Source organism: Oenanthe melanoleuca, chromosome 24 (genome assembly GCF_029582105.1).
Source record: "Oenanthe melanoleuca isolate GR-GAL-2019-014 chromosome 24, OMel1.0, whole genome shotgun sequence".
In the NCBI taxonomy this organism is placed as follows: domain Eukaryota; kingdom Metazoa; phylum Chordata; class Aves; order Passeriformes; family Muscicapidae; genus Oenanthe; species Oenanthe melanoleuca.
In genome coordinates this window covers 3,287,084-3,313,236 of record NC_079357.1, presented here as the reverse complement: position 1 = coordinate 3,313,236, position 26,153 = coordinate 3,287,084, and the positions used below count along the sequence as shown (strand labels likewise).

Below are 26,153 nucleotides of genomic sequence, written 5' to 3'. Positions count from 1 at the left end.
TGGGCTCTCATGGCATCCAAGCTTTGGTTTTCTATCAAAGTCCAGGCTGATCTCCTTCACAGCATCCTAGTTTTGTTTTTTCTGACAGTGCCCAAGCTGGGCTCCTTCACGGCATTAAAGTTTTGGTTTTCTATCAACGCCCAAGCTGAGCTCTTTTATGGCATCAAAATTCTGTTTTGTCTGATAATGCCCAAGCTGGGATCCTTCACTACACCAAAGTTTCAGTTTTCTATCAATGCCCAAACTGAGCATGTCATCCAAGCTTTGGTTTTCTGACAATGCCCCAGCTGAGCTCCTTCACAGCATGCAAGTCTGTTTTTTTCTGACAATGCCCAAGCTGGACTCTCATGGCATCCAAGCTTTGGTTTTCTATCAAATAGCTCCTTCACAGCATCAAAGTCTGGTTTTTTCTGACAATACCCAGCTCCTTCATGGCATCCAAAGTGTTTTTTGTGACAGTGCCCAACCAGGAGTCACTCACCTGCTTTGGAAGCCGCCTCTGCAGCGAAGTCTGCAGCAAACTTCTTGAGCACCTCAGCACTGTCCTCCTTGACGAAGAGCCCGATGAAGTTGGAGGATGTGTAGAGCTCCAGGGGCAGCGGGGCAGGGAATTTGCATTTCCAGCGCATCACCGTGGCCTGCAGGGCTTCTGTGAGAGCATCCACCTTGCTGTCCTCACACTGCCAAGGAAGCAGGACAGGCATGGCTCAGCAAAGGAAGGGATGGGGGTGGCTGTCAGTGCTCTGCCCTTCCCCTCATGCAGTGAGAAAAAGCACAGGGGCATGGGAAAAAAAAATAAAGAAATCTATGTTTAGAAATCCTCGGCCCCTCCCTTGTCCTCAAAGCAGGATCAGCTATCCCCAAGTAACCTTCCCAACCTCCCCCACCCATTCTCACACTGAGGATCACTGCAGAGGATGAGAGTTCAGACTTCTGCTGCTGCTATTCCCTGAAAACAGCAGCTTAAAATCCCAATTACTCCTCCAGAAACCCAGGCAAAATCCCCCCAGCTCCCCCCCGAGCCAGGACAGCCCCAGGCTGAGCCTGGCAAGGAATGGCTGAAGCAGGGAGGAGAGAGGAGCTGAGCTTTACCATGAAGAACTGGCAGAGGGTGATGTGTGGGAAGATGTTGTGAGCTTTGTTCTTGCCACAGATCTGCTTGGACTGCTGCCAGAACTCGGAGAGCTTCTGCGCCAGGGGCCCGGTGGGGCGCAGGTACAGCACGTACTCCCGGGGCAGGGGGTCATCCAGGAACGGGTCACCCACGTGGGAGAAGAGCCTGGCAGCCAGGAAGAGCTGTTCAGCTGGGAGATAATGACACATTTCTGCCCCCAACAGAACCAGCTTCCCCTGTGCAGGCTCCCACTCGTTGTCCCTTGATGGGAAAAGCAGCTCAGGTGGTCAGGCAGAGCTGCAGTGCCTCGCTCGCAGCCCGTTAGCACAGCTCAGTAACACAGAAAATTGGGGTTTGCTTTCAGGCAGATGCTCTGAAGATCTAAGCCAGGTCACTGCTTCTGCCTTTTCTGCCTGTCAGAGTGCAGAACACAGGGAGGAGAGCACCAGGCATCGCTCCACATCTTTTCTGCTCAGCTGCAGAGTGGGGGCTCCTTCTCACCTGCTCCTGCTCTTGCTGCAGATCACAAACCCTCCCAGAGCAGGCTCATCTCTGGACTGCTTATTTCCACCACTTGAACAGCACCTCACTAATTCTGCAGGTGCTTTTCAGAGAGCACCCCTGTTTAAACATTCCACATTCTGATGGCTGAAAACCTAAATTCACCATTTCTTCTACTTTTTAACATTTATTACTTCATACCAACCAGTCGCATGCTGCTTGAACACTCCTTCCACCTGTCGATGCCAGCGCTTTTTGTCTGCAGAGAGAGAAAAATAAAAAGAGAATTTCAGTGCTGCTCTGTGTTTGGACACTCATGGGATGCCCTTTCCAATTTTCCAACCCCTGGGGCTTTTTATTTTTTGGTTGTGCCACCTGTCAAATCCCCATAAAGTGTTTGAAGGGCAAAGTCACACGCCAGCACAAAATATCAAATATGGACCTCTGGGTTTTCCCCACTTGTTCTGGACAGAGAAACACCAGCATTTAATGGTCTCTTTGCTGGGAATTTCAGCATGACACCCCAAAGATTTGGGTCTGAGAGTGCAGGAGTTGCACTGAGGAGAAGAAAAATTCATCTGCCACGAGAGGGCACAAACCAGAGATTTTCCAGTTTAGAAAAGTTCCCTTTAGTCCTTGCTATACTCAAAGAGCTCTTCTGCTTCTTTCTCTTCAGGATGCCTCTAAATACCATTTCACTCCAGCTGGGAACACCCAGAGCTCCTGTTCAGCAAGTTTTCCAGAGCACACCAGCACAAGCTACAGCTTTACAAGTGAAATTGTTTTCCAAATGCTCGACACCAGCAGGGAAAGCAGCTGTGGAGCAGCTCAGCTCTGTGGCACCAGGGACAGCCAAAGGAAGGGCTCACCCACAACCCAAATGGAGCAGAATTCTGAGTGAAGAAGGCAGAAAATGACAGAAACTTTAGGGTCATGGGGCAGAGACAGGCACTCAGTGGGGGAAGGTGCAAAATCCCCCATGAATAGATGATTTCAGAGCTTCCTGCTTAAGGGAAAGGGGAGATCAGGGTCCAGCCCGTGGGTTTGGGATCAGGGACCTTTCAGGACAGTGACTGTGCTCGTGTCACCCTTTGTGTCTGCAGTGGTGACTTTCAAAGTGCCCTGACAACCACTGAAGACATTCCTGAGCGTCACCCCCCAGCCTCAGCCATGTGCTGTTGACTCAGCTGTGCCTTCCCCACCCCTTGAATACACATTTTTTGTTCCTTTGGAGGGTAAGAGGAAGGCAGAAAGATAACGCTGCAAAAAAAAAAAAAAAAAAAAAAAATTAAAAAAAAAAAAAAGGCTGTGTTGCAAATGTGTGATGATGAAAATCCTTCCTCCCCAAGCGGTTTTGCTGCCCTTGCCTGCCAGAATTCCCATTCTCAGCAGAGAGCTGGGCCCAGCAGCTCTGGGAGGATGGATTTGGGGTGCTGAACACTGTGGGCTGGTGTTTCTGCCCTGCTGACCTTGCTCTGCTCTGGAAAATGTTCTATGCAAAGCAGCCACTGCTTTGCTTTGGAAAGCAGCTCAGGCAAAGGAGCTGAAAGATAAGGGGGAGCTCCTGAAAGATAAAGGGGACCTCTCTAACCGCTCTAAAAGATAAGGGGGAGCTCTCTGGGAGCAATGCCCAAACCTGGGGATTTTTCCTGCCCTGCTTCCATCATTTGTTGTGCTGCCCTTGCTCAGTTCACCTCCCCTCCAGCCTGGGTTTTTCCTGCTCTTTAAAGCACACCAGAGATGTGACTCTGCAAAAGTCTCCTCTGGAATCTGTGAGTGAGAACTGCCATGACAGAAAAGCTCTGAAATGAGCATTTTCTCTGGGATTTCCTCAGCCAGACACCAGCACAGAGCTCTGGGGGAGCTGTGCACATCCCAGGCTCCATCACCCGCCCTCGGGGACCCTTTTCCTGATGATTCCTTGGAATAAATCACACAGAGAGCTCTGCTGGAATTAACTGCAGCTCCTACAGTGCTTGGGGACCCTGAAGGGCAGCAGAGAACAGGAGGCTGGACCCACATGTTTGTTCAGGGGTGATTTCCAGAGCAGCCTCCATCATCCACAGGGACAATCAACTCCCTTTTTATTTAATTTTCAGTGTGAGGAGGAAATGCTGTATAAAGTATGCAACTGAGAGATTTCTTTCTCTTTTTTTCCCCCTTATTTTTTAATTTAGTACAAGGAATGCTGATAACTGACAAGTCTCTGCTCCCCTCCCAAAATCCCACCCTGGCCAAAACCTGAAGAGGACCCATCCTCCAGCTCCCAAGCCAAAATCAGCTTTTTAGAAGTTGAGTACTCAAAACTGGTCACAGCCATGCAAAAGTGGCCTGATTTTCACAACTGCTGAGTGCAGTGGGAGCTGGAAAACACATCCTGCTCCTGAGAAAATCAGGTCACTTAATTAGGTGACAAATTATGGCTTAGGTGCTCAGATTTCCTCATGCTGGGTAGCAAGTGTTGGCTGGAGCGTTGTAGAAAAAAAAAATTGTGACTCAGATGAACCAGAAAAGAGGAAAAAGTAAGAAAATAACTTATTTTCCAGAATTTACTGGATGATATCACTGAGTAACCGTTTCTGGTGATGCAAAATGAGTTCAGGCAGGGCATGAGAAGCTTTGGGCAGCACTGCTGGTCCCCTGAGCCACCCAATCCCTCCAGCTCTTGGCTTCTGAGATGAAGTGCAGGGAAATCATTTAACAGCACCCAGCAAGATGGAATAATCATTTTGAAGACAGCAAGCAGAGCTTCTGTGCAACTGCAGGTCTGGAGAATTCAGGGGAGGGGAAAGAAAATCCTAACAGCAATGTCTTCCAAACAGGAGGTATTTTATCCAGCAGGAAAAATTAAATGTGTTTGATTCTTCAGCCTCCCTGTGACACTCTTCAATGTCAAGGCCCAAGGAAAACCCTTCCCCACTCAATCACTGGTTAAACAGGATGAAATATTGGCAGGAAGCATCTCAGCTAAACAGCTGACCCCAAAATATTCCAGCAGAATTGGTGTTGCTGCCCTGGCCCACACATTAATGTGTAAATTTTAACCCCAGCCCATTTAATGGCAGAGCACAGAGCTCTGAGTGCTGCACAGCTTCACTCCTCACTGCTGAAGGAGTTTTGGCTTCCTGTCACTTCTGGCTGGGAGAAGAAAAAGGGGAATGTCAATTCAGCTTGGAAATAGATATCAATAAACATAAAATATAATGGCCAAGCCCCATTTGCTTTAGAGGAAATGACTGCGGTGGGGAATGAGGCATTAACCAGAACAAGAACCTTCAGCCTCAGAAGCACCACAAAAAATCCTCCCTCTGCTGAATGCTCAGCCCTCTGCTTCCAGTCCAGTTTAAAAAGTGTTTGGCTTTATTCAAGCCCAGCTTAGAAAAGGAGGCAGTGAACAGACAGTGGGGAAACAGCAAGGGCAAGGCATGGGGGGAACTATTCTGAGATAAAATATGATGCAGATGAAGATCACCAAAAAAGTGTCCAGACTTCAGGGGGTTCTGGGATTTCCATTGGCTTGTCTTTAATTTCACTAATTGTGCCATCAGCAGAGCTCTGCCTGCGAGAGGGACCCATCTTCATTTGGAATTTCTGCTCCCAGAGGCTGCAGAAAACAAACCCCAGCCCCAGCCCCAGCCCCAGCTCCAGCCCCACAGGGATTTGGGAATGAGCCCTGGAGGGATGGAGGAGACAGGGAAGGACCAACCCTGCCCTTTCATCCCATCCTCAAACCCACACAAACTCCTTCCCGTGAGCAAAACCCCTCTGAGGGATGAATTCATCACCAGAGTCTTTGGCCCATCAAATATTTTGCTGTAAAAATAAAGTTTTTTGGTTTCTTTTTAATATGATGGAAGTACTTTGCTCTCCTCATCAGGTCCCACTCACAAGCCTGCCTGACAGGGTAAAATAGGAATTACAGCCCATAATTTATGCCAAATAAGTTTGAAAGAAGGATGCTGTCAAACAGAGAGTTTTTCCTTAGCAATACAAAATAAACACCTTCATTTTTGCTTGTTTGTGCCTGTAAAACATATTTATATAAACATATATTCAACTAGCTCTGTGTATCTATTTAAAGCTTGGCTTTTTCCATCTCTGTTGGTTGCTGGTAAAAGAATAGAAAGCAAAATGCTGGCTGGCTCCAGGGAATGGGAAAAAATTGGAATTTTCTGGCTGCAGCAGCTGTTTGGAGCAGATCTGTCAGTGCAGGAACAGGTCAGGAGCCCAATATTTAAATTTCTCCTTGCTTTACATGTCAGAGTCATGGGGTGGGAGGTCCTGAATTCCAACTCTGCTCTATAACCTACAGTAAAGATGTTAAAAATTCTCCACAAATTGTAAAATTCACTATTTTTTGTGTGTTTTTTTTTTTTTTTTCCCAAATTGCCCATCAAGTGACCTTCACAGATTCCTGAGTTTTTGCAGTTTTCATCAATTGTTTATTAACAGTCCAACAAGGGGAATGTGTCTGTTTCAGGTTTTCTCTAAAGTGAGGAATGGTTTTGCAAGGAAAATTTCTGTGCCTTTAATGTCTTGGTTTTGTGATGTGGGGAAAAACACCCAAATTCTTGGGTGCCATGAATTCCTTAATCATTCTGCACACAAAACCAGCCCCAGTGAGGCGTTCTTCCTCAATGTGCTGTGCCCCTCTGAATTCTCAACATGCAGAATTCACTTGGCCACCCCCAAAAAAATCATGTGATGACGTTTCTGTTCTTATTTGGGTGACCTCCCTGCTATAAATAGGGGCAGGACAGGAAGATATCACCAGGGATCCAGTTCCTGTTTAGGGCAGGGGGTTGGGGATGTTCCTTTTCTGCATCTGGGAAGGAAAAAACAACAAAACCTCGCGGTGTTTTCGTGAGAAGAACGACTCTGATATGAGAGTGTGGCAGGATAATTCATTTCTCTCCTTTTGCTGAATTTTCCCTTCATTTTCCTGCCTGATGACACAGAGAGATCCCTGCTCATGTTGCATTCGCTAATTTGAATTTCAGCCAGGTTAGAGCTGGTTTTATACCCCAAAACCTCTTTAGGAAGGTGCTGTTCCCAACCCCTGAGATCAGCAGATCCCAAAAACACCCAGGTCCTGCCTGGAATACAGGAACCAGAGGGGAAATTCCTGGGAACATGAGGATTGTGAGATCTCTGACTCTGCTGCATCCTGGAGGTCACATAAATGGAAGGTGCCTGGAAATTCCCTTCCTCCCTCTTCCCAAGGGCTGGCTGCTCACTCCCAGCCCTGGAACAGCAAGCAGAGAAGAGAGGGAAGGGGAAAATGTGATCACAAATTAATTTGGGAATCATGCTGCTGTGTCTTTGTAGTCTCCACAGTTTCAAATGTTCCTTTTTTTTTTTATTTTTTTTTTTTTAAGAGGACAAGCAAACTGCAGCCTGGCCACAGGAGGAGTAGGAGGAGGATGAAATAATTTTGATGAGCAAAGAATGAAGGCCTGGGCATGTGTCTCTTGCTTTTTGGAGTTATGTAAGATTTTGAAGGCGGATTTCTCTCCCCACATGTGCACCAAGTCATTCCCTAATCCCCTGCTCAGCCAGCTTGTTAAAGCAGGAGGAGAGGGAAGTGCAGGCTCTGGGATAAAGGCAGGAATGTAGCAGCCATTTGCCATTTTCACAGAGATACAGGGTTTGAAGGGGAAGCAGGGTATTCCCTTCCTCAGAACAACAACAGAGCAGTTTTTTAGGAGGTGTGGGCTTGTCCAGCTCCTGCAGCCACCCCATGTCCCTGCAGGATGGAGGAGGAACAAGGCACAGCTTTTGGGGCTGATTTGAATCTGTCACACCCCATTCAAATTCCTCTGGCCTTTTCTCCTCCTCAGCTGCAAAGCCCTGTCGTTAGTTTTGCTCATAATCCTGATATTGGTTTTCTTTTTAATTTCTGTTTTGGATGACATTTGCTGTCTGGCTTCCTGGTTCACTTCCTTTTGCTTCTCTCCCCATGTGCTAATCTAAAAGTGCTGCTCAAACAAGCTCTGAAAATAGCAGGAGGCCTGAAGCTGGGAATTTAAGAAAATGATGTCTCACAATTCCCTAATAAACCCACAAATCTGGCAGCACCTCAGCTGGTTCAGATTCAAAACTGTGATTGCAGGGCTCGGTGAAGGAAGGTGAGGAATAACTGCTGCTGCTCAAGGTTTTGCAGAATTGGGACCATCAGTGAAACAGCCAGAGAGAGTTAATACAAATAAATTCACACAGAACTGGAGCACATTCAGCAGGGGCTCGTCCCTTTCAAAACCTGATTTTAGCAGCGGCCAGAGCGCTGCAGTGACCACGAGCTCCTCATCACGGGGAGCAGCTTTCATCTCAGAGCCATTAATCCATTTTTAGCTAGCCAGGAAGACAATGTCCTTGCAAGGAGCCAAGCTGGAGGTTTAAGGATGCTCCAAAGCACCATCTGGAGGCTCAGTGATAGCCAGAAAAGAAAGCAGTTGTCACGCTGACTGGGAAGAAATGAAGTCCCTGTCTGAGGAAAACGTGGAGCTTTCTCCTCTTTAATTGCTCTTCTCCCTCTCCAGGCGATTTGCCACAGCTCTGCTTTTTTTTCAAGGTGTTCCTCACTGGCACAGCCCCTTTCTCCCACCAGCAGTGGGGTTTGGGGAGAGGAATGTTGGATTTGTCTTTACAAATGAGCTGTGGGTCTGCTGGTGGATAAAACCAGCACTGAGAGATAAAAGAAACAATGGGATGGATTCCACTGATTGATGAATAGGAAAAGATATTTGCCTTTACAAACAAACTGTAGGTTCACTGATAAATGAAACTGGATATTGGAAGATGAAAGAAGCAACGGGGAAAAAATGTGAATTGTATAAGAATTAAAAATGAAAAGGGAGGGTTGTACATGAGAGGGGAATCTCAGGTGTCAGGTGTTTGGGCAGTCTGTGCCTCTCAAGTACCTCAGCCATGGGGAAAGAGAGAGGGAAATTGGGATAAAAGGAGGCTGCACCCTCCAAAAATTGGAGAGATCCCAGGGCAATGCCCCATGGCCTCTCCCTTTATTGGAATAAAGCAAAGAGAACTCCTCTGTCTCCTTTTTGGACAGAAACCTCTGGTGTTGGTGGGTTAATTTTCCTGACACATGGGATTGGGAAGAGGGGCCAGGTGGCTGCTGCTGGCACCCCAGAGTCACCAAGGTCCTGCTGCCACCTTGGCACTGCTGCCTCTCCATGTGCCACAGCCTGCCCTGTCCCAGTGCCAGCACAGCCCCACACACCCCAAAGCAGGAGCAGCTCCCTGTGCTCCCTTCCTGCCCCCCCTCCTCTGTACATCCAATTTTTTAGTAGATCTTTAGGAAGAGAAGGAAAAAAAAAAAAAAAAAAAAAAAAAAGAAAAAAAAAAAAGAAAAGCCACAAGTAGCACTTTAAAGTGCCAGTGTTAACATTTTCCAGCTTCTTGGGGTTTCAAAACAGGAAGTTTGGGGGCGGTGCAGTTGCACAATTTGCCAGAAGCTGCTGTTCTGTGAAGTTGGTGGCACGGGGCTGTGCCAGGAACTCGAGCCCTGGTGGCCAGCAGGGCTGGGACTGGCCGGGATGGTTCCCAGCAGGTTTTGGTGTGCCCTGTCCGAGCTGCAGAGCTGGTGTGTGCTCCAGACCTGAGCAAAGCTGGGCTCTGGGGGTTTCCCAGCTGGGAGAGGAAGGGAGCAGAGATAACACAGCCCAAAGGCTGCAAACAGAGCACTGAGCTGCTTGGCTGGGTCTTGTGAGGAAAGCTGTGATGTAAATCCCCCCAGGTGGGAGTCCAGCTCTTTGTGTCCTGCACACCCCCAGAGCTGCTCTGATTGACAGCAACGAGGTTTGGATTGAGGTGCAAACAGGTTTTGGTCAGAACTTTGTCAGGTTGGGTCCTGCACAGCCAAATCCCAGAATCCTGGGGTGGTTTGGGTTGGAAAGGGCCTTGGAGATCATCTGGTTCCAGCTGGACACCTTCCCCTGCCCCAGGGGCTCCCAGCCCCATCCAGCACTGCCAGGGATCCTGGGGCAGCCACAGCTGCTCTGGGAGAGCTTTTCCAGAGCCTCACCACCCTCCTGGGGAGAATTCCTTCCAGAGATCCATTCACTGCTTCAGTCCCTCTCTATCCAGTGAAGAAGGGAATATCCTGTGCTTGCAAAAATGGGTGAGCTCAGCCACTCCCATCCCAACATCTGCACTCAGCTTAACTTGATGTTCTTTGCCCTGATCAGTTTTTGCATTATCTCCTGCAGTGTTCATCCTGACCCCTCATTTCCCCTCCAGTGCTGATTTTTCCCTGCTTTAGGGGCAGTTCTCCTCACCCTGGGGAATCTCAGAGGTTCTGTGGAACCTCAGGGCTCCCAGCTCTGCTGCAAAGGCAAACCCTCGAGAGGGAAAATGGGAAGTGGACGCCTGGCCAGAAGCTAAGCCTGCTCTCACACCTAAAATAGACTCAGCAAAGCAGCAAGAAGGAAGTCTAAGAAATTAAGGAAGGTGGAAGGAAGAAGGGTGGGGTGCTGAAATAGTTGGGTCAAAGGCAAGAAGAGAGACTCAAAATAGCTCTAGACAGCTCTGTTCAGGAAATTTTTGAAGCCTTGTTTTCAGTACTACACAAAATCCACGACAGTCCACATTAGTATTCCTCACTTTTTTTTTTTTTTTTTAATTTTGTCATCTAGAGAAGACCAATATTCATTATGCCAATATTAATTTTATCAATATTCACATGGGAGATTTGGCCAAGAAGCCCAAAATGCTGCAGGAAAAGGGGGACAAAGAGGGTTAATGCAGCAGGTGATGGAATTAAACACCCCCCTAAATAGAATTGGGGCTGGGAGTCCCCTGCTGCCACAAGCTCTATTTGGGGTGAGAAAACACACACAGGGCTCAGCCTCTGGCCTCAGAGATTCTGAACTGTGTGGTTACAGCACTGAGCTACAGCTAAAGTCAAAGTTTCCACCAGGTGAAAGAGAAAACAAGTGAGGCAGCAAGCTCTGCTCTGAATTTCAGTGTGGGGAGCTGCATTTGGTCTCCTTCAGGTCACTTTGGAGTCCTCAGGTGATACAAAAACTATAAAAATGTACAATTATTATGCTGCTTTAACCATGGTAACTCATGTCCAGAATTTAAACTCTAATTCCAGAATAAATATTAAAAATGACCCTGCAGTGTCTGGCTCAGTAATCTGGATTTTTTTTTTTACATGAGGTTAAGCCAAGAGACTCCAAAAAGTTTCAATCCACACAAAGGAAGGGTTAAAAAAAAAAAAAAAACAAAAACAAAAAATTAAAATAAATCTTTTTGAAGCCTAAAAGGGAAAAGAAATGAAGAATTGTGATAAACTGAGAAACAATGAGATAAAGAAGGATCTAAGAATCTAATGAGAAAACTTCACCACAGACTGGGAAGATTTCCCTGCATCCTTTCCTGATTTTGTTCTGGCCTGTCAGCTCAGAGTGTAGAGCCTTTTTACTCCTGTATCTGATCCTGCAGAATATGTCAGTGAGTTACAAAAAAAGCAGTAGGAAGGCTTCAATGAGACCTGGATTTAGTAATTATCCCTACACCAAGGAGTACTTATGCATCTCTTTAACTCCAGGCATGTCCTCACAGACTCCAGCCCTGCTCTTATGCAAAGCAGGTGCTGCAAGGTTATTGCAAATCAAGGCTTTGGGTCCTTCCTTCCTTCCTTCCAGCACCATTTCCAAGGATTTGAAACCAAATGTTTGCTGTGATAAAAGGAACTTTGTTCAGCTCCCTGAAAACCTGGGGATTTGGTGTTTGCTCACAAAAATCCCCTCAAGCAGCAAAGCTCTGGCAAAACCCCCAGCCCAGCACATCCCACTCCATCCCCTCAGCACAGGATCCTCCCTGACCCATTCATGGCTTTAATAAAAACTCCCCAGTCCAGTGGGTACCACACAGCACTGCTTACCCCAGGGCTTAATGCTCCTGGTTTTGGGGGGAAAAACTTCACCTTCCTGTGCCCCAAATGTCTGTTTAACCCCAAAATGGTTCTGCAGCTGTCAGAGACCTCAGCAGGGCACAGCCATGGGCAGATCATAAAACACCTTCATCATTTCAGTCTCTGCTGAGCCACCTGGGTAAACACCAGCATTGTTCAGCCTTAGAAAGTGCCCAGCACACGGATTCATCCAGCACAGGGGATGGGGATTCCCAGGGCTCCAGCCCTGCTGAAATCCTGAAATCCAGTTTTACAGCACTCACCATCAAGGTGTTCAGCTCCAATTCTGTGTTTTTGTATCCAGAATAAACTTGATGTGGGTACTACAATCTAATGAAACTTCCTTTTTCCTTTCCTCTCACCATTATAATTTTGACACTTAAGAGGTGGCAGCAATGGGGTGGGAATAGACAAGGACAGAATCCTCATTCCTTTTGATGATGTGGGTATTACAATCCAATAAAACCTTCTTTTCCCCCTCCTCTTACCATTATCATTTAAATTTTTGACACCTGAGAGGCAGCAGCAGCAAGGTGGGAATAGATAAGGATAGAATCCTCATTCTATTTTTCCTAAGAAAAACTTGTATGAGGATCAGAGACACAGCTTGGCCTGTCCTCCACCTCCTTTATCCAGATCCTTGGCCAAAATTTCCATGGATGTTCTTGTGCTTGCTTGGCTTCCTAAATAATGGGAGGTTTGGGGCTTCCCCTCAGCTCAGACCTTTCCCCAGGAGGATTCCCAGCTGAGCTGTGCTGCCTGAGCATGAAGTGGCTTTTCCTGTGCATCTTCCTCCTTTCCCAGCCACCAAACCCAGCTCACACCTCATCCTAGCACCTCACCAGCACTGGGGACACATTTCCTCCCCTTGCCAGGGCTGTGTGGGATGCCAGCCCTTGGATGCTCTCCTTGGAGCCCTTGTTATCCAGGCTGAGCCCTGCAGGCAGGCAGACAGACAGACAGACAGACCCACGGGCACCACCTCATTTCCAGAGCTCAGCTCTCCCCCGCACTCAGTCAGTGCTGCTGTGGGGGTGTGCTGCTAAAATTATTCATGGGGGGGAAAAAAAAAAGCCTTTTACAACTGAGAGCTGAGCCCCATCCTCTCTGGGTTTCCATGTGTGGCTGATATCTAGAAAGCAGCCTGAGAAGTTCCCTGAGCACAGAAGGAGCCTCTTTTTCCATCTGCTGCAGCCTCTCTCATCCTGCTGAGGATTCCAGCCTGTCCTGGGATGGAATCACTGATCCAGGGACAATTCCAGCCAGGCACTGGCACTGGCAGCAGCTTTAGGAAGGAGGAGAACACCTGCAGTGTTGCTACTTCAAAATAATATCTGTGCTTGCAGCAATACCCCTCCCTCCACCTGCCAGAGTGGGCTCCTGGTAGCTGGAGCAAGAAAAAGAAAGGAATTAAATGAGTGGCAGGTGCTTACAAAGGTTGGTTGTGAATCCTCTTGGTTTTTAAAGAGACGTTTGTTCTGTGCAGTCCTGTGGTCATGGTGAAGGACCTAGGCCTGTGTGAGCTTCTCCTTTTGGTAAATGCTTAAGAGCTGCCTCATGGAAAATAGGCAAGGAAGGAGAATCTATCAGTTGAGAGGAATTCTTTGCAGTAAACTTCAGGGGCTGATACAGCAAGGTGTGCCTAGTCAGCCACAGAATCACAGAATCACAGAATGGTTTGGCTTGGGAAGGACCTTAAAAATCATTTCATGCATCCCCAGCATGGGCAGGGCCACCTCCCATTACCCCAGAGAGCTCCAAACTTCATCCAGCCTGGCCTGGGACACCTTTGAACCTTTTCTGTACTTGGGTCTGCTTCTCAAAGGGGCTGGGGCTCACAGGGCTGTGCTGCAGCCCTGGCTGTGTCCTGGGTCTCTCCAAATTCCTACAACTCCTGAGCTCAGCAGGATATTTAAACCTGGCTGAGCTACCAAGGGTATTTCACATCTTGCAGCTGCTGCATGAGAGAAAAGAAATGAAAATAGGTTCTTGGGAAGCTCCAGGAGTGCCCCACCTGGGAGGTTATCCTGGCTATCAGCATCAGAGGGTCCTGCCAGACACGAGCCCTAAGCCAGGCTGCAGCCACAGGAAAGGAGAAGGTTTGGGATGGTCCTGGCTCTCCCTGAGTGCTGTTCCCAGCCAGGGCAGGTCCAGGGGCAGCTCAGCAGAGGGAGGCAGGGCTGTGCTGCACACAGGGCTCAGATCTGAGCACAAAGCAGCCACAGCTGCAGGGGAGAGGGGGGGGTTTGTAGGAAATGCTGTCCTGGGAGAGGCAAAGGGCAGAATGTGTGTTCCAGCAGGAGAAACGTGTCAGCTGCAGCAGTGAGGCTGTGAGGAGTCAGCCAGGAGTGCAGGTGAGGAGTCCCAGGAGCAGCCTCAGGGGGGCACAGACAGGAGAGAGCTCAGCTCTGCCTCCTCCTGCTCCCACCTCCCAGCACGCCCAAAAACCCCCTGGGAAGCACAGAACAGGAGCCTGCAGCAAATGGGGATTGCTCAGTGTGTGCAGGAGCCTCTCCTGTGCTTCCCCACAGCCCTGGGGCAATCCAGGATTTCAGGCTGCAGCTGAAAGCAGAGCCTTTTCTTCAGTGCAATGCTCTTTGTTCTGCAGTTTAACACCTCATGCATCCCCCAGCAGAGCACAGGTGCAAATAAATCAGGTGGAGCGAGCTGAGTGAATTCCAGGGTGAATTCTGGGTTTAGCAGACATTTGGGGTTTTGGGGATTTTTTGGATGCTGAGCCCAGCTGTGCCTGGATTCCTGGCTGGCAATGGCTCCATCCTGGCAGGCAGGTGAGCTCAGCCTGCTGAGCTGCACAGAGACCACCAGCCCTCCACCAGAGCTCAGCATCAGCCTAATTTTGCTCCCAGTGGCATTGAATGAGGCAGAATTGGAGCTGAGCTGCTGAAAGCTCTATCCTATCTTCCTCTTGCTGGAGTTGCCTAAAAATAAGGAGTCCAATTAAATCTACAGCAGTGCAAAGTATGAGGGAATGTATAATTAATTTAAAAAATCAAAGGCTGTCTTACAGAGCTGATCAGCATTTAGCAATGCTGCCACCAGCTCTTACTCTCTTCATTCTTCCTTTTTAATCAGTGATTATTGTTGGATCTCCTGACAGTGTGATCACATATTCTGCTGCTATTTCAACAACTGGGAGCTGTAAAACCCACAGGAGGAGAATGAGAGAGGGAAAAATTTAATACCCAGCCCAGCCCTAGTCCTGACATTTAGCTGGAGCCCTGATAGTGGTGGAAAATAAAAATTTGCTCGCTGTGGTAGTCAAGGCTTTCATTTTCAGCACAGCCCTGACGAGAAACTAAAAGCTGAGAGAAGAAATTGAATGTCCAAGGTCATCTCCCAGAGTTAGCTCTGTCCTTATTGCTGTTTTTCTGCATCCAGCACTCCAAAAACACTTTTTTTTTTTTTTTTTTTTTTTTTTGGTCTACCAAGAGGCATAAGGCTGTGAGCAGAGGGTTTGTCACCTCCCAGACAAGTGTTTGACACTTGCACTCTGTGAGGGGAGCAGGGAGGATGTGCTGTGTGCTCCTCTCCTGGCACCAATCCCCAGCAAAGCTCTCCTGCCTCCAGCTGGGCCCAGAGCTGCTTTTATTTTGGGTGCCAGCTGCTCACAGTGGGACAACAGCAGGGCTGGGCTTGTGTCAGCCCTGCCTGCAGCCTCTGTGCCCACATTTCCCCAATTTTCCATTTTCTGGTGCCATTTCTGGCTGAATCCCTTCATTTGTGGCTGTGTTGTGCCCATATTTCCCCAATTTTTCTTTTCTTGTGCCCTTCCAGCCTGAATCCCCTCATTTGTGGCTGTGCTATGCCCTGATTTCCCCAATTTTCCCTTCTCTGGTGCCATTTCTGGCACAATCCCCTCCTTTGTGGCTGTGTTATTCCCACATTTCCCCACTTTTCCATTTTTGGTGCCATTTCTCTCCGAATCCCTTCATTTGTGGCTGTGTTATTCCCACATTTCCCCAATTTTCCATTTTTGGTGCCATTTCTCTCCGAATCCCTTCATTTGTGGCTGTGTTATTCCCACATTTCCCCAATTTTCCATTTTCTGGTGCATTTCTGGCTCCTTTGTGGCACAGTTCAAAGCCTCCTGCTGCAGCAAGGGCAGAACTTTTGCCTGGAGGAAATTCTGCTGGGAAATGACCCCAAAAGGCAGCAGTGTTATGTTATCCCAGGGCTCCTTCACAAAAATCACAGTGCAAGGCTCTCTAATTATACAGAAAATAAATAATTTTTTAAAATCTATTTTTGGGCGAAATTTTGGGGTTTTTTTTTGAGAAATTTTTGGGATTTTTTTGGGGAAATTTCTTGGGAATTTTTTTGCTATTTATTAGGGGATTTTTGGAGGAGTTTTAAAAATTTTTTGGGAATTTTTTTGGGAATTTTTGGATTTTTTTAGGGGGATTTTTTGAGGATTTTTTTGGCTGTCAAAACAGATTTAAACAAATGTTTGGGAAAAACATATCTACCAAATATACTACTAAGCAGATTTTTCTTTTTTTGTAATGAGTTATATACCAAATTCCTTAATCATTTTCCAGAATAGCTGAGAGATAAACTATCCCCAGATTTTACATCTGACTCTCTTTATCCTCAACTAAATATCTTCTGGAAAAAAAAAAAAAAAAAACTGATAAAAATTATTAGGGAAAGATCAGGCATCCCTAAGTGCAGTGAAATTCAGGAGGAAGGTGTGTCCTGCTCAAGGAGGACAAAAAGGGATCTCAGAGTTCTCAGGGGACTTTTATTTGTGCAAATATCAGCCCTGGGCTGAGAAAAAATAAACTTTTCTTTTGTTTGAAACATAATTTCCTGCATTATTTAATATTCTGTTCAGTGCATTTCTGAAGGATCACCCCTCCCAGTAGATTTCCAGGATCCAGCTCTGCTGCTGTCACATTTAAAAATAAAGATCTCTACAAGAGTTTTTTTTTTTTTTATGTAAGGAAGAGTAATTTTTACTTCTCTGCTGCCTTTGCTGACTGGGCACTGGTTTCCAGCTATAGGCTGCTGCTCTGAGCCACGCATTTGAAGTTATTTTTGAAATGTGTTATTACCCTGAAGTTGCATCTCTCTCCCTTTTTGATGCATAATTTAGATTTTAGCCTCTCATAAATTACATGCCTAAGGAACTGCTGATGCTTCTGAGAAAGGAAAAAAAAAAAAAACCAACAAAACAACTCCAACAACAATAATAAAACTGCTCAAAGTATTCTTTGTGGAGACTGTTCTGGATATGAACACATTTATGCTTCTCTGATTTTCCCCTATTTTTGTCTCTGGGATGTTTGCACAAATACAGAACCTCTATTGTTGGGTGATTCATCCAGATCAGGGAGATCTCATGAATTCTCCCATCAGCTGCAGCATGAAATCACAGCCCTCTGTGGCTCCCAGATGGATGGATGGAGCAGAGAAGAAATGAAAATCACTTTGCTTTTTCTAATGGAGGAGGCTGTTCCTTGCAGAGCAGCAAGGCCAGGCAGAAAATCTGCAGGAAAAACTGGATTATTAAAGCAGTGAGGGGGTTTGAGTGCCTCACTCTCGTGCTGGATTTGCTTCTATTCTGCTGCTTGATGTTGACAAATCTATTTATTTTTGGGTGCATTTCATCCTCTGCTCAAAATAGAGGTAGGGAGGTCTTTGCCTCTTGCTGCTTTTCTTTAGGTTACAGAGAATTTCTTCCAAAAGCTGCTGAAAAAAATTCCAAATGGCTCCCCAATGGTTCTGGCCTTGACATTTCTAATTAAAGATGGGAGCATTTTGGACAAGTGTATGAAATGCCACAGCTCCCTACTGAACCTGGCTTCAAATCAGTAATTCCAGGCCTGGAGTTGATTAAAATCAGGGAAAAGAAACCTTCTGTTCTGAAGATTTCTGAAGGCTCTATGTTGTACCTGAGTAATTCATCTGCTGCTCCTGAGGTTAAAAAGAAGAAATTACTGCCTGAAATTATCTAGCCAAGGAAAACTGAGATACTAAGGGAGGATGGGGAAAAAAAAAGTAAAAAATAGGATGTTTTTCTAAGAATTGGAGACAACAGCAGCAGGTTTTTAAGTGTGTAATTTATAAGGGAAGTGATTCAAATCAAATTAGGCACTTAAAAAAATCAGCAAAGTGTAGAGGACATAATAACCTCTGAAGAATTTTAAAAGCCTTTTCACATTCATATTATTCAAGTTACTCCTGTAATTTTACCTTTTTTTTTTATTTTGTTGTTGCTGTTTTAATGGCACAGCTCCTAATATCAAGTGATTATTTGAGAATCAATGAATTTCCATTAGGAAAAGAGTCAATTCACATCCTTCCTGTCTGGCAAGAAAAGCTTAAGAAAACAACTTCAGTGTGTCCTAAATCCTTATTAAAAATGAAAAAATAAAAAAAATCAAGTTTTAATGTTCTAATAATTAAATCCCATTGTCTTTAAGCCAGGCTCTGTCCTGAGCCAAACCCTGAGTTTTGCAGATTTCTGTTGGAGTAGCTACAGGATGGAAAGAAAAAGAAGCTCAGAAACTCCAACCCTAAGAATTTGTGGCAGTTCCCCAAAATTATGAAAAAGATGAAAACTCGATGGCAATTTTTGTGAGGATGTGGCTGAATTTCTGTGTCCCTCTGTGCCATTAACAGGGAGAGCTCCAAGAGCATTTTTGGGGTGGTCCACCACCATGGAAAAACCTCCTCATTAGAGTTCCCACCATTTTCCTCCTCTCCAATCAACGTGAATTGAATTATTTCAGACATTTCCCACACAGAAAAGTCTTCCTTGAGGTTTTTAAAAGCCTGCAGCGGGTAAAACCAGGAATCCAAAATCCTGGCTAAAAGCCAAACCAGTGACAGCATCACACCTTGTCCAAATCCATCAGGATTAAGCACTTTATGAAGCCTGAAAAATCAACTTTTTCCCTATCTGAGAGCTCCACATTTCCAAACCCAGCGTGGAGAAAAGGTGCAATTTCCCAACTGGGATTTATTTTTCGGGGATTTGATGGCAACAGAAAGTTCTGCTCAATCCTTCAGCCTCGCCTCACCTTTGTGATGGGAATTTGGAGGTCACCTGGGGTTTGTGGTTCCCCAGGGAGGGGAGAGGTGACAGCACAGCCCCAAACCCCTCCAACACTGGGCTGGAATCTGCTTCAAAAGGGACTCGAACAATCCAAACCTTTCAGTGGATTCTGTAATCAACAAATCCGATCCCTCTCCTTATCTGGGTGCCAAGAGCTGTGCCTGCCCTACAATGGCTGCATTGTTCTTGCAGGCTGCAGGCTAAAATGGATTTTGGTAACTGCTGCACTTTAGAACACAATTGTCTGCTGACAGTTATTCCAGCAGGGCTTTAACTCCTTCCAGCCACAGGAACCTCTTCAAAAAAAATAATTTCTGTGTTGTTTTTGGTTTGTTGGTTTGTTTTCTTTTTTTTTTCTTTTTTTTTTTTTTTCCCCACGAAGAACAGAAAGGAACCTAAACCTGCGACTCTCAGTGTTAGATAACATGTAAATGATGGTGAGTCATAGTGGAAAATCGTAGATAAAAATTGCACAAAGGCTTATTTAAGCACCATCTCATGATTCCTTCCCTGTGCCTGAGCGTGTGAGATGTACTCACACACACACTCCAGAATAATGCCACTATTTGTCCATCCCTCTGCCCTGCAGCTGCCTTGGAAGAGATGAGATCCAGAATAAAAATGTTCATTTGTGTCCATATTCATATTTTCATCTCCATCTCACATTCCCCACCGAGGCAGCCTGGACCAGCTTTAATCGCTGGAACATTTGTGACAAACACTCCAATTCCCACCCTTCTTCTCATGGCAAAGCTTTTTGCTGGGTTATTCCTAATTTACAGCCTGGAAAACAGGCTGGGTGATCCTAAGAACCCAAAACTGGGGGTGGATTCCAAGGGATGGTTCCCCAGATTTCACTGCTTGGAAAGAAGGTCAGGAGAGGCAGAAGATCTGACTTGTGGCAGGAAACACTGAGAACAAGGTGCTGGGTTTTTTCCCCTCTGTGCATGTGATATTTCTGTAATTCAAGCCCCAGCAGCAGCCAAGCTCTGAAAACAAACCCAAAAGAAGAGCCAAATATGTCAGTAGGATTTGGAGAGCAATTCCAGCAGTGCCTGAGAGTTTAGGGATGGGAGATATTCCTTCCTCCTGAATCAGAAACCTGCCTCAAGTCCTGTGCTAAGGAAACATCCAGAGGGGAGACAGAAAACAGCTTGGCCAAAACAAAAGATTTGAATTCCTGAAGGACACAGGTTCACAAATAAGAGCCAGAAACCATGGCTGGATTTCTGGAGAAAGGCTGAAAAAGTGCATTATGCTGTAGAGAAGAGTTTCCATCTGCCTCATCCTGCCTGGCTCCCCACAGCCCAGAACTGCTCCCAGTAGGATCCTTTATTTCCCATCAGCTCAGCTCTGGGAGGCTGAAGGCACAGGGCCAGTGACCTCACAATTAGAAATGTTCTTCCTAATGCTCACCCATCATTTGTCTGCTTATTTTCATGCATTAGCCTTTATGAGCTTCACGAGGCCACCTTAATTGCATTCCCTTCTGGCTGCTCAGGGAAGGGCTTTTTTTTTTTTTCTTTTTTTTTTTTTTTTCCTTGGATTGAAAGCAGGGCTTGGAGCCAGAGTCCTGGAAGCATCATCATCATCATCATTATCATCATCATCATCATCACAGCACTGGGTGCCAGTCCCTGGGATCACAGCCCTGTCACTCACACAATGCCCATTTTATTCCTGCCATTCCCTCTGATTTCCCTGCTTTTCCCTCCTGGAGGTGCCTCAGTGAAATCTTGGCCATTCTTTTCTTCCCTAGCTGGGATTTTCACCCTTCCCAAATCCCAAGCACCTTGCTCTGCCAAGATCTGCCTTGCTCAGCTTCTTCATCCTCCTGTGAAAACCCCATCCCTGAAAGAATTCCTGAGTCCAAGCTCTTTTATAAAATCCATGCTGGAATGGAGCTCAGTAACTCCCAGGGGAAAAAAAACAGTGTGATGTGTCAGAAGGGCTCACATTCCTGTTTTTTTAGGAATTATGGATGGACAGCCCAGCAGTCCCACCTCTGTGCAGGATGAGGAAGCAGCCAGAGCCTCCTGCACTCCCATCAATGCCAGCCCTTGTGGGGAGGGGTTTGTTTCAGCAAAGAGCATCAATAAATGGCTGAGCAGAGCTCAGCAGCCTGTGACCTGCTGGCAGGAGGAGGCTTTTTGGATCTGCCAGTGGAATATTGAGCTCTGTGAGGATGGATCAAGCTGCTTTATTTGGATTTGAAGGAGCTAGAGCTCCTTATAACACTGGAATTCTCCAAATTTCAATAGATTTTCTAATTAACCTGAGGAATTGCTTTCAAAACAATGAGTATTTTGGATAATAAGGCAACCAGCCCTGATTGTGGCCGTGCTGGATGGTTCCCCATCCTCAGCAGGTTGTTGGGAAAGGCAGAAAAGGAGTCCTGGGCTTGTTTAGGTTTGGGGGAGGCAGGAGAAATACACAAATCACTCACAAATCACAAATCAATACATCACAAATACACAGCAAGAGCCATTGCAGGAATGACATCCAGCTTTCACAGGGATGTGGCTCTTCTTGGTGCAGGAGCCTCAGCTCCTTCTCCACCCAGACCTCAAATGGATTTTTCAATCCTCCAGGAACTTTTCTTAAAAAGGAGAAAATCTGAGAGATTTTTTTTTCTTAGCGTCTCATTGATTTTTATCTATCATTTGCTATTTGCCTGATTTTCCCTGAAATTACATCCCACTCACACTGTAGTGGCAAAATTTAGATCTTGGGGTTTGGTTGAGAATCAAAGAATCCCCAAATTGGTTTGAGTTGGGAATGACCTTAAAAATAATTTCATTCATTCCCTGCCATGAGCAGGGACACCTTCCACTATCCCAGGGTGCTCCAAACCCCATCCCTGCCAGGGCCTCACCATAAAGAATTTATTCCATATATCAAACCTAAGTTTCCCCTCTTAAAAATAAAAAAAGAGAAAATTAAAAAAAAAAAAAGAGTCAAATTGTCTGCTAAGAATTTTTTTCCTAACAATTTTAACTCCCAGCCATTTTTAGGAGAGGAAACAGAAAGTGGCAGAGGAGCTGAAAAAAAACCAAAAGTGCCTCTGCATAGGCAAAGCTGAAAAAAACCCAAAAATGGCTGTGCAGAGCAGGGGGGATGAAAACCCCAAAAGTGGCTGTGCAGAGCAGGGGATGAACAAACCCCAAAAGTGCCTGTGCAGAGCAGGGGATGAACAAACCCCAAAAGTGCCTGTGCAGAGCAGGGGGGATGAAAACCCCAAAAGTGCCTGTGCAGAGCAGGGGATGAACAAACCCCAAAAATGCCTGTGCAGAGCAATGGGGATGAACAAACCCCAAAAGTGGCTGTGCAGAGCAGGGGATTAAAACCCCAAAAGTGCCTGTGCAGAGCAGGGGGGGATGAAAAACCCAAAAGTGCCTGTGCAGAGCAGGGGATGAACAAACCCCAAAAGTGCCTGTGCAGAGCAGGGGGGGATGAAAAACCCAAAAGTGGCTGTGCAGAGCAGGGGATGAACAAACCCCAAAAATGCCTGTGCAGAGCAGGGGGATGATAAAAAAAATCCCAAAAGTGCCTGTGGCAGAGCAGGGGGATGATAAAAAAAATCCCAAAAGTGCCTGTGCAGAGCAGGGGGTGCACAGGCTGCTCCAACCACCCAGTATCAGCTTCACCCCCAGCTGCCTCCCCCACACAACTTGAAATAACCTGCAATAATTTATTGAATTATTGAATTTCCTGAAGTGTGTCTGAGTTGCAGTTAGGTATTTAATGGGATGGCATTTTGGAATCCAGGTGGATTTTTCATCATTGGAGGGGAAGCAGCTCCCACCCCCAATTTCCTGAGTTTTTCTGAATCTTTGCAGAGCTCAGTTGAACCCCAGGCTGCTGTCTCAGGTGATCATTACCCTCATTAACAGAGAGAAAAGCACAAATGGGTTCAGCAGCTAAACTTAGCACACAGTAATTCAGGGAGAGAACAAGGAATGAGATAATTCTCCCATCCTGCTTGCTGAGTATTAAATGGAAATAAAAAAAAAAAAAGTCTCATCTTCCTTCTGCTCCTGCTGTTTGTTGCCTCAGGCATTATCTTTTTGTGGATAAAGAGCAAAGCAGAAATGTTGATGGCAGAATGCTGGGGACATCCTTTAGAAAGGAGGGGAAGGAGGAAGCACTTACAGGAAAATTTCATGTTGGAATTATCCAGGCTCAGTGGGGATGGAAGCATCTGACTGAGCCACGTTCTGAATGTTGGGAAGAGTTCAAAGCTCTGGAATTGTTTCTCCTTTTCTCTAAAGACTTTTGCTGTGACAACAGCCACAGTCTGGTCCAGCTGCTCCCAGGAAATGCTGATTTTCATATTTAGCATATCAGCACCTTTGCAGCATTAATTTGGATTTTATCAGGAATATCCTTGAATGTGTTTTGTTTTTATTTTAATGGGCTCATTTTGACCTTGCAGATGGGCAGGAGAGATGAGGAAACCAAGTTTTTGCATTATGACTGAACTGTAAGAGAGAAAAGGAGCTGAAAAACCCAACCAACTTCTTTGGTGGTTTCTGTGTTCACAGCTTGGTAGGGACAGGACACCCCAAAAAAAGGAGAGGATTTCAGCTCAGACTTTTGGCATCATTTTCCTCATTTAGGTTGGAAAAGAGCTGTGAGATCACTGAGTCCAATCCTCCCCACCACTGACCCTATCCCCAAGTGCCACTTTTATAATTCCACCTGCTCCCTCCTGCCTCAAAACCAGGATTTAGTGCCTGGAATCCATCCAGGGGTTGGAACAAATGATCTTTAATGTTCCTCCCAACCCAAACCATCCCATGGTTCTGTAATTCTGAGCAGGCACAAGGCTGGGATGCACTGGGGGTGTCCCCATGTGACAGATCCCCCCAGCCTGGTACTCTGCAGCCAAGATGTGACATTTGGGCAGTCCTGCCCTGGGAGTGTTTCCTCCTTGCAGCTGAGTAGGAAACACTCAAAGAACCACTTCCTGTGCTGTCGGTGGGGTGAGATGAAAGCTGCTGGGAGTTTTGCATTTCTCTGAGCCCTGAAGCCTCAGCAGAGAGCAAACAGCACGTGGCACCAGCCCTGTGCTACCAGAGGGAATCTCCTGATCTTTAAAGCACCATTTCCCCCTGTTTACAGAGCAAAAAACACAATTACAGCCCCCAGGCTGACAATTCCCAACACCACATCCCCCCAGACAAACCCCAGAGCTTCTCATTTCTGAGAAGCCACAGCAATGCTCTTTTAAAGGCACAACACCTGAGCAGTGTCAGCTCACATTGGAACAAAGCAAGGAACTCAAGGCCTGGCAGCTCTGAGCCTCCTCCTGCTTCCTTTCCCTTCCCTGGTAGCAGATGGCAGCTTGGCAGGGGTGTTAAATCTGCTCACTGCTGCTTCTTGGGATGCTCCATCCTTTTCCACAGGAGCAAACCATCCACCTTCACTAAACAACCCAACAGTCAAGAGACTAAAATGTGACTGGGGGTAAAAAAAAATAAATTAAATGACACCACCTACATCCCCCAACCCCCTCTCAAATAAACAGGGTGTTTACTATGTTTTCTCATGTCTTTTGTCAGTTTGAGAGCTGAACCCCGTGTGCTGTTCACAGCCAGGAATGCTGAAATATGCAGGGTGGGAGATGCCCTGATTTTCTTCAGGCTGTTTGTTCAGAGGATGAGGCACAATCCCTGCCCTGAAGTGCTTAAAGAAAGGAGGGAATAAACAGTCAATGGGACAGAGGATGGAATAAACCATCTTTAGGACCCCTTAATTCCTAGACAAAGTGGGTCAGATGCATTGCAGGTCTCAGGTGCTGTTTTATTAAATTTTCCACTCCCAAAGCAGTGTGGTTTCTGCAGCAGCAGCAGCATTTTGAGTTTTCCCCTTTGCCAAAAGCTTGGCTGTGTCTGGGAGGGTCCAGCTGGCTGACAAGCCACCCAGGAGGTAAATCCAGAACGGCTCCAGCTGCTGTGTGGGACTGAAAGCCAAGCTGGAAGCAGGAGCTTGCAGCACTCCTAGGGACAGGGGGATGGGGATCTGGGGAGCAGCTTTCACCCAGGACACCCCAGTCTGTACACCAGGGTGACCCCCAACACCCTTCTCCGTGAAACACCGAGGTTTTTGCATAAAACACTTTTTTTTTCAGTAGAAATGTTGTTAGAAATAAGCAGAGGGGCTTATTGAGCAAACACGGAGGGCTGCACACTCCAAGCCCAGTGTCAGATGTGTGCAGGATGTGACTGGGGCTGGGTGGGGGCAGTTATCAAATGCCCTGAGATTTGGTCACTCACATGACTCTCAGCTTCGCTCCAGAGCTGAAAATTGAGACCTGGCTGTGTGATGTTTCCACCCGTCAGCAGCTGAGCCTCGTGTCAGCTCGAGCTGCACCTGCGGGGAGCACAGCCCAGGGCAGCCTCCAAACACTGCTGAGCCCGTCTCAGCTGAGATCCTGCCCCCCAGGCCTGCAGGGAGAACTTTTGGGTTTAATCCCAGCACCTGGCCTGCATTTGGTTGCAGAATAAAGGTTCACTCATCCCAAACATGCAGCTCTTCACATCAAAGTGTTCTGCCCCACCCATCTGGGTGGAGCCCTCACCTCCACAGTCCTGCTCTTGTCCCTGGACTTTTTGGCCTCTCATGATTTTCCTGGTCAGGGGAAATCCTCTTGCAGTGGATCTGTTCTGAAGGAAGAGGGCTGAAGGCAGCTGTGCTCACCTGGCTGAGCTCTTGGAACGAGCTCTGTGATGGTGTCAGGATGAATGAGCAGTCAGGAGAGGCACAGCTGGATGGAGGGAGCTTTCCCACCCACACTGCAGCACCTTGACCTGGCACAAGTGATATCCCAGCTGTTTTCTGCTCTCAGCCACCTCTGGAGGCTGTGACCTTCCCCTCCAGGTCAGAGGAAATGGGGTGGCAGGGATCCCACAGCTCACAGCTTGGCTCTGGCTCAGCTGCAGCCTCCACGTACTGCAGGGCTCGTGGAGAGCCCGCCCAGCTCCCTGAGCTGCAGGTGTCAGCCCACATGGGGCTCCTTTCTCCTGGAGAATGGGGCACAATTTCCTCCCAATATTCTGAATTGCTTCCCCTCCACTTCCAATTCACTGTTATCACCCATCCAAGAACAAGCTCAGCAAAGAATCCAAGGAATTAGGAGCTGGGCTTTGCTGTATCACACTGCCCCATGCCTCTGTAAACTGGTTTGTAGCTCTGCTCATCCCAGGGCTCACAGCAGAGCCTCATGACTGCTCTGCCTGATAATGGCTCACTCCTGCTCTTGCTGGATAATTCTGGGTGTTCCAGCAAGGCTGGGTTCTGAGTATTTAACAGTGAAGTGTGACAGGGCCATGCTGGAGAACAGGGGAATACCAGGCAGACAAGACTCTCACACTGAAATGTTAAGATAATTTATCTAAAAGGGAGGAGGGGGATTTCCCACTTCTGCTAAATGCCTTTTGGCTTGCCATCAAGAGGGAATTAAGCTCAATAATACCCACCAACATCTTGCTTGCAGCAACTTGTGTCCTCAGATCCCT

General features: G+C 46.8%; 1 protein-coding gene across 1 annotated transcript in view; it reads right to left on the bottom strand.

Moving 5' to 3' along the window:
* The window catches only part of UBASH3B (ubiquitin associated and SH3 domain containing B), a 61,578-nt gene that overhangs the window by 17,874 nt on the left and 17,551 nt on the right, over nt 1-26,153 (bottom strand). Inside the window, exons 2-4 of the mRNA XM_056509454.1 lie at nt 1,821-1,874; nt 1,093-1,279; nt 482-680 (exon numbers count right to left, since the gene is read on the bottom strand). Of these exons, the coding sequence (XP_056365429.1) occupies nt 482-680; nt 1,093-1,279; nt 1,821-1,874 (440 nt within the window). The remainder of the gene's footprint in view (nt 1-481; nt 681-1,092; nt 1,280-1,820; nt 1,875-26,153) is intronic.